At 39.8% G+C, this 11,720-nt stretch overlaps 1 protein-coding gene across 3 annotated transcripts in view; it reads right to left on the bottom strand.

Moving 5' to 3' along the window:
• Positions 1-254: 254 nt before the first annotated feature.
• PELI2 (pellino E3 ubiquitin protein ligase family member 2) overlaps positions 255-11,720 on the bottom strand; it is a 78,785-nt gene continuing 67,319 nt past the window's right edge. For 2 of the 3 annotated variants that reach the window (XM_080394504.1, XM_080394503.1), the window contains exons 4-7: positions 10,028-10,225; positions 9,186-9,374; positions 5,799-6,267; positions 255-3,664 (exon numbers count right to left, since the gene is read on the bottom strand). In XM_080394504.1, coding sequence (XP_080250630.1) covers positions 3,468-3,664; positions 5,799-6,267; positions 9,186-9,374; positions 10,028-10,225 — 1,053 coding nt within the window. In that variant the 3' untranslated portion in view covers positions 255-3,467. Of the gene's footprint in view, positions 6,268-9,185; positions 9,375-10,027; positions 10,226-11,720 lie in introns of all 3 variants that reach the window. The other variant, XM_080394505.1, reaches the window with a different exon arrangement.

Here is an 11,720-nt window from a genome sequence, read left to right as displayed (position 1 = left end):
ACTGAAAACAAACAGTTCAATTTAAAAATCAGGGAAGTGAATTAGCTGAGATTTCAGGGCACTCACACCTGAATATGCTCCACTACCTTGAATACTTACGAATCCTCAAAGGCTTAGCTTTTTGTTTGTTGAGTAGTAGAAAGGGGATAAAAGGGTAGGAAAAACTGTTTAAGTTATTTATATGCTTTTGCAAATCAAAGTTAAACCCTGACAACCAACCAGCAGGGGAAAAAAATTGAAGGAGTCTGCAACAATACTGAGATAATATTTTAATTTTTTTATAGTTTTTTTTTTCCTGTAAAATGGCTTGTACTTCCACAGGTACAACAGCAAAGAAATTATTTCAGTCCATTTCACATGGTGTATAAAAGACCAATTTTACAAATATACCCAGCAGTTCAACAGCTGCTAACACTGTTTAAAGGTAAACATCACTTCTCCATCATACAGGACTCACTGTGTGAGCAAGAATTTTCCTACAGTTGTGTCACACAGAGCCTCCCAGGCCTCTCCATCATGTATTTAATCCAAGAGGAAAGTGATACCCATCCCTAATCACCGTGACAAACAGAAGGGACTTCCAGGTGACTTGAAGACTGGCTTGCCCACCAGGAACGTATAAATATGCCCTGTTAAAAGGAAACCTTGAGAGTCACCAGTTTCATCTGTAGTTTGGTTGTCCAAGCGACTCACAGTTTTGTTCTGCTGCCAATAAATGAAAACTCTAATAGACACAAAAAAGAAAGCCCTAGCTTCACCTCTCAGGGCTGACTCTACTGTTAGCTCAAGACCAAAGTGCCAGCTGCAGTCACTGGGGCACAGAGTTTCCACAGGTCCTGCACAACTACTGCATCTTCATCCTAGAAACTACCCCCTCTCCACCCCCCAAAAAAACGGCCTTACCTTTTTAAGTTTTTCCTTTCAATTCACAACACCAAGCGTGAAGACTTGTGAAGAGTGCTTATAAAAAAATCAAAACATTGAGAAAACCTGCAGAAGATATTTGCAACTCCAATTTATATTTTCCTCAGAGATTAGCAAGCCCGAAGGTATCTTTTTAATTTTCTTCCTTGTTTGTTTTCTTTCCAAGCTTTTTATTTACTTGTTTACCTACAACTACACAGACAAACAGAAAATGAGAGGAGCCAAGAACTCACAAGAGGCTGAAAACTGAACAAATGAGGCTGAAAACTGAGCAAACGAGGAGGAGGAATCCTTGGCCAGAGTACTGCAGAATAGCTGGGCTGTCCACACCTACTCAGCTCAGTCACCTAACAGACTTCTGTTCCTCCCTGTTCCGATTGACAGCTCTACCTGTCTATGCCATTTTGCATCCCACGTGGCACGTTAACAACAGTCTCAGGAAAAACAAGACTTAACCACCCGTGGCAGAGTGTTCCTTCGCAAAGAACAGACAAGCACAGCTCTTTACAACAGCCCAACTCAACTTTAAGCAAAAGTCAAGCCAGGCTGGTTTTCCTACCACTTTAAAAAATGCATTTAAATGCCTCTATCTGCTCTCATGACGATCACTACCAACAGTTCTCTGACCTCAGAAAAGTGTAGACTATGAGCTGGATAAGCAGAAACATGGTCTTGGAGAAGCTTCCTTCCACTTCCAGAAGAATGAAAAAATGGCAAGCAAAGCAATCTGCTACTGCAACACCACCAAAGGGAAAGTCACCACAGCTGAAAGCAACAGTTTCTTTTGGGTAGGGTGCGGAATTAAAAATAAGTAAGTTCTAGTCAGAGACTATTGCAGTTACTCACAATGGCACACTCAGCACCTCTGCTCCTCACTCAGGCTCTGAAGTAGAACCCTCAAATTCCAGGAACTGCCATTAAAACACCAGAGAGTTTGGTTGGGAAGATCACAGCCCTTCCGCACCATCCTGGCACTTGCTAGCAAACTGAGTAGGGTTCTTTTTAGAGCCACAACCAGGTCTGAAAGCAGGAACAGCTCCAATCACATTTCTGATCGGTCCCTGGTATGCCTTTGCTTCAAGGTGGATCTGTCCCCACCAGAACCAGCCTGACAATGGCTTTTGTTTCTTCTAAGTCCCATTCCCACTCTCACAAAGAAAAAAATCCGTAATCCTCCTTTAATTACTCTGCCAGTACAGTACTACCACTGTACCTTGAGGTACAAAGTGACCACATTTGAAAAAATTTGTTATTAAAATGCAGTATCATGCTAACTCTTTTGTACAACTTGGACCATGATTCAAAATAAGAACAACCCTTACCACTCAGTCATCTATTTAGACTTCAGCATTCCATCAAAAAGCTGCCAGGAAGAAGCAAAGTGTTACAGCTCCAGCATGCATGGATGTGACAGTGGGTTTTTTTTGTTTTTGTTTTTGTTAAAGATCAGACTAGAAAAATACTTTTAGCTCAAAGTTACACAGTCAAAGCTGGTTTTGAAGCATTCAAATAGAACGAACAATAACAGGTGAAAAAAAATCCTTACAGAATACATTGCCAGCATTTGAAATGGTATGCAAGAAATATCCTAACACTGAAATCACAAAATAAGCTTTCAAAACAAAGTTTGTGGATTGTTCTCAAGTTTACTCCAAACAGAACCAGTCTTATTTATCCAGAAACTACTTTCTCCTATTGAGTTACCAGACCAGAGAAGGTGTTTGTTTACCAAGACGAGGGAAGGAGAAAAGGGCTAAGCAGCCAAATGGTCCATCATTTACTTAGAGCAGCATGTGTGGCAGTAGCGTTTAAGAAAAACAATGCTACAAACTCTTCTGCCTTCCCAGTAAATCCAGCTCTGCGGGACTCACCCTAGATTTGAATACTGGTTAAGGGCAAAGTACCTGGATTCATGCGAAGGGAACTGTGGAAATTTGTTTCCCAGGTAAGACGAGAGTTTTCCTTCCTGCAGTATTTCTTGCTTTACACAGAATTGCTGACAGCAAAGGAAACAACAACAAAAAATCTCTCAAACACCAGTCTTTCAAACAGACACTTCCCTTGGATACAAATCATTAGCCAGTCTTCCACTTCACGCAAGCCAAACACCACAACCAGAGGTGGCCTAGTCCTTCCAGCGAGGATTCTTCTAACACTGTACGTTCACTTTGCACAGGGTATAGCTATATGAAGCCCTGAAGCAGCAATTAAACGGCAAAGGAAGAAAGTAAAGAAGCTCGATAGTGGAGGTGCCTGGGAACCTGTGCGTTTACAACCTGTTTATGCTCAGAGGGAGACTAGGCATGCGAGTCCTGACCCGCTCAGCAACACAGCTGCCACACCTGACCTGCGAAGATGTTGTACGTGGAGCTCGAGACCTCTGACCACCAGCCTTACCACAAAGCTCATGGCCTTAATTCAACGAGGAACATTTCCTGAAAACCTGCTTTCATAGCAATTCTTGTGAGAAACAAAGTTAAGTATTTCAGAGTCCAGTAAGAAGGAGGTGGAGGTGAGACTGCCTCTCACAGATGAGGTATATGCTAAATAGAAATAATGCTGCAGTATGCATGTGGGACCTGAGGAACTTGTACTGAATATAAACAAAGAAGAGGCACCTTCACGTTTATGACAGAAACCATGACAAGGAATTGAAGGCCAAAGGCATTTCTTCCCAATCTGGTTGGGCTGCCACTCTTGATGAAGATTAGCCACAAGGTTGTCTTGTGGGAGTAAGGACCTGGAATACAGAATCATAAGAGCATCTCATTGAAAAGGCACTAGGAAGAAGCGTATACTTTTAGGTTAACAAAATCGATCCTATTTCCAATCACTGACTGGGACAAAAACTGTACAGTCTGGGATTTTTAGAGAAAATGCTGCAAAATTTCTTTTTTAACAGCAAAAGCATAAAAAGAAAAGTAAAGCTATTTTCAAATTATTAAAATGCTGAAAATCTATACAGCAAAATTATATTAAAAACAGCAGCAGACAAAGTACGTCCCATCACCATTGGCAAGGAACATGTAAAATGTTTATAAGGTTAACTATAAAACAATTTTACAACCAAAATATGAACAGGCCAATTCAAGTATATATACACAATATATTAAAATCATATAAATTATGTATTTATACAAAGGGCACAAATATAGCAAAAAGCTATAGTTGATTAAACAGAACTGAGCTTGAATGATCAATTTCATCTAGAGATATTATAATTTTCTCCCAATTTTTTTTTTTAACCTGGATAGATTGATACCTCAGATACCAAGAGTACAGAAAGCAAAAGAAAAAACCCACAAATCAAAGAGTTATCTTTCTGTAGGAAATGAAACTAACAGTGGGCAGGGTACATCTCATGAAATTCTGATTTAATTATTTCCATAGTAAACATTTATCAGCTCTCTTCAAGTCAGGAATTTCAAGTGATCCACTTCAGATGTACCACCCTGGTGCATATATTTGATTACACTTGCATGTTATTTGATTTGCAAACATTTAAAAAATGGATACAAACACATCTCAATCTGCAAAAAAAGGTGACAGATGGCAGCAAGTTGAAAATTCAACAAAAATACTCAGCTGAATTAGAAACGACTGCTCTCCTTACAGCATTTTGGCTAGTAAGTGAGCTTAAAAAAAAAAAAAAGCATTTTTAATTGCTTTTTTATTTCAAAACATAATAGCATATAACCACAATCCATTGAAGCACTTGAGAATCTAAACAGTCCCATCCGTGGGCTTATATTTAAACACATACTAAGTGCTTTCCTGAATTCAGGTCTAAGTAAGTAAGTTTTGTGTAAGTTACACATACCTAAACCTTCTGTCTTGCTGCAGCACTGCCCCTTCATTAATACAGTTTTTTAAATGCTCGCTACATCTCAATTAACCCAATGGTCCCGGGCATGCAAGGAGCAGTTAGGGCAAGCGAAGTTAAGCAGAAATAAAAAGGCCAGACTACACATATACAGAACATCGGCTTAAAAACCAGAACTAAGTATGTAAAAAAGTAAAGCAGTTTCACCAGATGCAAGTTAAACAGGGGAGAAAAAAAAAAAAAAAAGAAAGAAAAAACCAGCCACATACCATACACAATGAACAGTGGATATCTATTACACTGAAAGGAAATCAATGCCAACAGGATTTCCTCAGTTTCAAGTAATCTTTGATGCCTTTTTGGCCAGCTGTGTTATACCATAATAGATATTTTAATAGCTTTTATACTCTACAATTTAGGCAGCTAATTTTTCTCTTACATATCCAATTACCTCTAGTGAACATTCACCTATGGTTGTCCACACATTCTGTATTAGCTCCTTGAGAAACTATTCAAGTTAAATTATATTGCAAATTAAAGACAGTTACATTCTGTATGTTCCTTCTAGATTTGAAAAATAGGTTTTAAAGGCTTGTCAAAGTTTAGAGGAAAAAACCTTTCCATTAAAAAATCTTAGCTTAAAAAAATCATTAAGACACCTTTTTCTGAGCCAGGGTACTAATAAAAAGATTACAAATATACTACACTTTGACCAAGAAGACTTCATGAATATGCTGCTTTTGAGCATGCAACACCACTGATATCTGTCAAGTTCCAGGTATCAATGTATCCCAATTCCACCACAGTTCCTCACAATTTCCTTGGCAGTTCCCCATCCCCACCCTACCACCCGATTAATAACATTATAAAAAAAGGTAAAATCTAGAGTTAGTGGCAAAATCTTCACAGTAAATTGTTAAAGAAACTGTTATTGTGGTCATTGCAAAGTGAGATCAGTCAATTGGACCCTGAAAAATTAGCTTGATGCAGTTGTGTTCCCCAGACAGTTGTGTTGCACAAAAAGGGCAGGCAGCATGAAATGCATGAGTACCATGAGGCAGTGGGATTTGAGACCAGTATTTTGCAGACTTCTCAGAGCACACATGTCCACAGGGGGTGAAAGCATGAGTTGGAGGACCAGCATCCACATAAAAGCCTGCTTCACAGCCAAGCCAAAGAGGCACATAGGGGCCAATGGTTCTGCACATAGGACACTCCCGCTCATTGGCTTCTGTGTCACTGCGATGTCCCCAGTTGTGATAGCCATGAACATGACCACAGCTGAGGTATGCCCAGGGCTGCTTCTCTTCTACCACATCTTTACGGTTGATGCTGGGAAATGCTAAAGTGTTTAACCCAACAGGACACTGTGGTCTGGCAGCGTTGATCTCCTGTCGCAGAGCTTCAATGTGTTTCTGAGTTGGAGTGTGAAACAGTCCATCTGCCGTTCTCCACAGAAGGGTGGCTCCACACAGGTCAATGAGAGAGCCATCTTGCAGGACATTGGTCTCATTTTCTACCTAGTGGCAGAACACAAGGGTAAGTGGTTAAACCTGAGAGCTTTTACAGACAACTAAGCATTTTGTCTTTCTCATCAAATCATTACCCTCCCTAGCCTGCTGCCTAATTTTGCCTTATTGTTTCCTCGCAGCCCCCCATTTGTCCGAATCCATCTCTTGTCTCTTATCTTGTATTTAAGAGTATAATGAGCATTGGTCTCTTATCCCGTGCTTGTACAGGAGATCCTAAATTTGCAACTGTTACATGCTATGGCAGTACTAATTATTATAGACAGGTCTCCCTGCCTGTAATTCTTTGGGAAAGGTGTTACATTAGTAATTGCTCATGCCTTCATAAATACCCCCTACCTACCTCTGAGCATGCTACTTTTTCCTCTCTATCATTGATTCTCTGTATGTTTTTATCACATTTAAGGTAAGGCATGATGGACTGAAGAGGAAACTTGCCATTCCTTAAGGGCTGTATTAGCAGATTGCTCACCTGGAATTCTCTGCCCACATAGACTGGCAGAGGCTGCTCATGCAGCAGATGATCATTTTTGGACTAAAAAGTGCTACCTGGGACAGACCAGCTGTCCTGCCACTCAGATAAACCCCCCTTTTTTTTAGCTTGTAGCAACTGTAAAGCATTTTGCAGAAGCATGAACTCCCACAGTGCACCTCATCAACAGTGAAACTCTTCCACACATCCATTAGGGATAAATGACAAATGCAAATCTAGCTACATGCACAGGTACATCAGAGTGGATTACAGCAGAGTGAATTACCAGTCAAATTTCTCAAGTGACAGGTTCTCCAACTGAAGCCACACAGGTTCAACTTCTGAACAATTAACCACCCCAACTAGTTAGGCCCTTTATTTAATGAAGCATTCCATGCAAATACAGCCCCAACAAGCACTGCCGAAAGACTCCTCTTATCTGACTAAATGCAGATACTTAAAATATTTTCAAGGGATTATGCCAAACATGCATACTTAAAATAAAGATGATTCAGCCATGTCAAACAATCAGCTTGTGCTATTGCTACCAGTTCAGTAACGATGAATATATATTAAAAAGGTTCTTTATGAAATTAAGGAGAAAACAGACCTACTGCCTGCCTTTATACATAGCAAGTACACAGAAAATACCACTAAAGCAAAACAAATACCCAAACACAAATAAATACATTAAGTAGGTCACATGAAATCATCACATCTGCCAAAAAATACTATGAATAACAACCAATTTGGCATTTACATTTTAGATCAGTTTAAATCTACAGATGAACTGTGGATCATCCTTGTACAAGACACCTAGATGCTACAATACAGACTACAGGTCACCAGTGTCAAGTACTTCTAGCAGAAAAAAAAATGCAGCTGTGGGAGAGAAGCCTTGATGTGATGCACTTTTCGGTTAATTCCTTCACAAACAGTAAAGCAAAAAGCGCTCTCGTATGCAACACGTTCAATTCATTATACAGTGTGCATTTGGTTTTATGAACCCAATCAACGAACACTGATCCCATCAATACCAGTGTGCCATGTAATTTTATTTAAATGAACATTCAAGTAATTTTGGATGCGGGGAAAGGGATTTGTTTTAGTATGCTTTTCTTTAGCAGCACTAAAAAGGTGTTTCGCTAACCACGTACAAAGGGCGCAACTGCAACATCATCTGCCCCAGTCCCCAAGGCGATGTGTCTGCCACCGTTAAAGTGACAAAGCAATTTATGTACTGCAGGCTGTCTGCTCAGACCAGAACAAAATAGTCAGCCCACATTTTCCCAACTCCTTTAAGCAGTTTTCTGCAAAGCCAGTGGTAAAGTTGGAAAGTCAGTTCAGCACGAGTATGTGGGATACCTCTAACACAGTCAAGCTAATGGGAACTCACAGCAGCAGCAGCACAAAAGTAACTTTGGCATGGAAAAAGAGAAGGATATTCTCCCCACCACGCACACTTTCTTATCTTTGAAGTCTAGCAGCTGGGTGGTAAAAGTTGCAAAACAAAAGGGGCATATTCAGGTGCTATGAAGATGCCCCTTGAACATCCTCTCACTTCCTGAACCCTAACAGAAGGGAGAATGGGTTTTTCCAGCTCTGCAGGGAGACAACATTCTAACCTACCCAGAGACAAAGACAACTCCTGGGGAGGCTCATCTGCCCTACTGGAAATATGGAAAACTGTACTTTGCTGGGCTACTTTTATATGGTGGTGTTTGATTTTCCAACCACCCCCTCCCCTGCAATTTGAGGCTGGGGCCAGGGGGGAAGAGATGAGTGATGATAGCTTTTTTTTTTTTGTAGGCCCCACAGGTCTTAGGAAGGGGAAAGAAAGGACTTGCTATAGGAATTTCCTCTCATTTTCTGTGAAGAAGTGGACACATGCTTTCATGGGAACCCTACTCCTGGTTATGTATGCCACAGGTCTCTGGCAGCTAGAATCTCTTCACTTCTGGTAAAGGCAAAGCCCATCCCTCTTCACAGGATAAAATAGGAATACACTTAGCAGGGCATCTCTTACCTTCCTAGTGGCAGGTAAATAAAACAGAGGCTGCATTATCCAAACTTGTTTTGCACACAAGTGGATTCTTCATTTTAAGATAGTACTGCAAAAGACAGCTCCCTGTGCAGTAACTTCCCCATGTCCCAGCAGAACATTTCAAAGATGGAGATTGAAGAGCAAAGTTTATTTAGCTTTTACACTCTATGCTATTTCAGTTGCAAAAGTGACATTAGCAGAAAACTTTAAAGAGTATTCTCCTGTATAAGCAGAACAGAATAGCAGCACAGAATCTACTGTAACACACACCTACTCAGATTCCAGTGCCCACTAGTCAGGGACAGCACTATTACTATGCAGTTACACTGTGACTGTCTCCATGCCAGAAAAAACAGTATCCCTTATTTTAATTACCAGTTACTTTCAACTTACCAGTTTCCCCCTTTGTTGAGCAGATCTGGTTTCCCGGAGAGTGTACACATCACCACAGACTGAGATCTCCCGCCAAACTCCAGGTTTAGACTCCTCTGTGAACCCTCCTTTTGGATGCATGACCAGCACCCCATTAGTTGTCAATCCATCCATGTGGCCATCAGGATTTTTCCACTTTGCTGCTTTTTCCTGCATGTGACAACCACCCAGGAAAGTAAGTTTGTCTAAAAGTTTATGGACTGAAGTTTTACTAGCACTGTCTAAAAAGCAACATTTCCTCACCAGCTGGCAGTGCTGAGACATAGATTTACAAAAGAAGTATTTTTAAGAATACCTTGTGCCAGAGCAGTAACGTCTTTTGCTTATGCATCTTCAATTACTATTCTCCCTTAAATATGATTATTTTAAACCTCGCAGGTCAAGTAAGAGTTAAGGCCTCAAGGGTCAGTAGCATACTCTTAACTACTGTAAATAGATTACCACTGCAATGGGCACATCCTTTTCTGTAATGCAGCTGGTGTGCTCCTTGGTCTTCAGCGTTCAGAACTGCAACAGTGGCTTATTCCCAATGACTATCAAGAATATATCAAACAAACCTAAAGAAAATTCAGTAAGCTACTGAAGTAGAGCTTTGCTGTTAAAGACAATTATGACCATGAGTCCTTGCTGGTAATAAGTCAGGCACATAAAACTGCAGTTTCTACTTAACACTGCAGCTAGCACACTGGAGTAATAAAAGTCTAACGGCACTGTAAGTTATCAACTAGTACAAGGAAGTTCTGGGGCTTGAAAGTAACTGAATAAAACACCCAAGGTATGTTCATAGATAACAATATACTTACACCAAGAAATATATTTTTAGATGAGTCAAATCCAGCTGCAAAAATTCTTGCTGTATATGGCGGGCTTCTGTCACAAACAATCCTGCATGCAAAACGGGATATGGTGCTTTGCGTAATCTGGGTTTCATCATTATTTTGACTTCCAGAAATAGTATCTGTTACTACAAAGTCTATGGGGCTTTCTGTTGACCTCCCAACCTGCAAAAGAATTAAGATAATGGTGTAACTAGAAGAAGCCATAAAAATATCAATCATTAAGGACACAATTTTGCCAAGTTAATGTTGATGACATCAGTAAACTCCTGTCTAGTGAATTTCCGGATGGCAAGATCCAACCAGAGCCTAATCTGTATTTTCACATTTGTCCGAGGCAGAAATACACCACTGACATGGCATGACAAATTTTCACTTACTACAACTGATGTACATGCTTGCCGAACACAGCTGCAATTAATTTGACAAAGTATTGCCAGTAACATGAAAGTATTATCACCTTGCTATTTAATAATCCAACCACAGCAATTTATTTACCACTGTATTCTGTCAATTAAGAAAACACTAGTTTGAAATGACAAGCTTTATTCGTATTTCTAGTTCCAAATTAATTTGCCATGAAAATACAGGACTTATTAGACCAGAACTCTTATTTTGATACATCATAACAAAAATCTACTCACCTTCATGTTTTCATAATTTGTAGTTCCAGAATAGAAGAGTTTTCAGGTAAAACCCACCACATGATTAAATTTATTCCTAATCATGCACATGTATGACTAAAGTAATTTTAAAACTTTCTTCAGCAGAAATAATGCTCATCAGTACACAAGAATATTTTTCTATCTTGCCTTCTATAAGTTTTAATTCTAAAACTGGAAACATCTAGGCACCTAGAACAGAAAACTATTACAAAACCAAGGGAGGGATCTGACTGACAAACACACAGTGAGACTTCACCAATACTTCTACAGGCAAATTAGTGTTACATCAGCTTTGCACACAACTTGCAAAGTGGAGCTGAGGAACAAGGAGTGGAACAGAGTATTCATTTTACGGACAACCTGTGATCAAACAGAAGAAAATTAAGAACATTCTTCACATGAAACTGCCACTGCCTTCAATATCAGGCATCTATGTTCACATAAAATAACTTCCTCACTGAACACTCTCATTCTCCCCCAAGAAACTATTAGCTTCTTGCTTTGCCGGCTATGGGAAGACATGTATGGTTCCATCACTAAAACATTTCTGCAAACTAAATATGCTGTAAAGAAACATTATTCAAGAGTCAAGGAAAGCAGTATTATTAATACTTAACCCTTGTCACAACTGAACTGACAACAACAGTACAGGGATCTCTCCCACACTTCTCTTCTGTCTTCTGTTCTACTTTGCAGCACTGTGCAACTCCAACACATGTTGGAATTCATGTCTTAGGTGACACATCCAGTTACTTTCTCCAGATAAAGTGCCAAGGAAATACTGAAAAAGGCCTAATCAAAAGTGTGCCCTTCGAAAGTACAGCGACTAGTGGAATACCCAAGAGACTGAGTTTAGAAACTGTTTAATACAGGATGTTTCTGATTTATATAACTTGACAAGTTGAAGCTAAAACTTAAAGCTATATTCTTCTGCCTTTTACAGGACTATTTCTAACAGGCTTCTATTTCCCATCCAGTGTAATTCCTGCTAGGAA

Source organism: Falco punctatus (assembly GCF_963210335.1).
Source record: "Falco punctatus genome assembly, chromosome: 7".
NCBI lineage: Eukaryota > Metazoa > Chordata > Aves > Falconiformes > Falconidae > Falco > Falco punctatus.
This window is presented reverse-complemented; position numbering and strand designations above follow the sequence as displayed.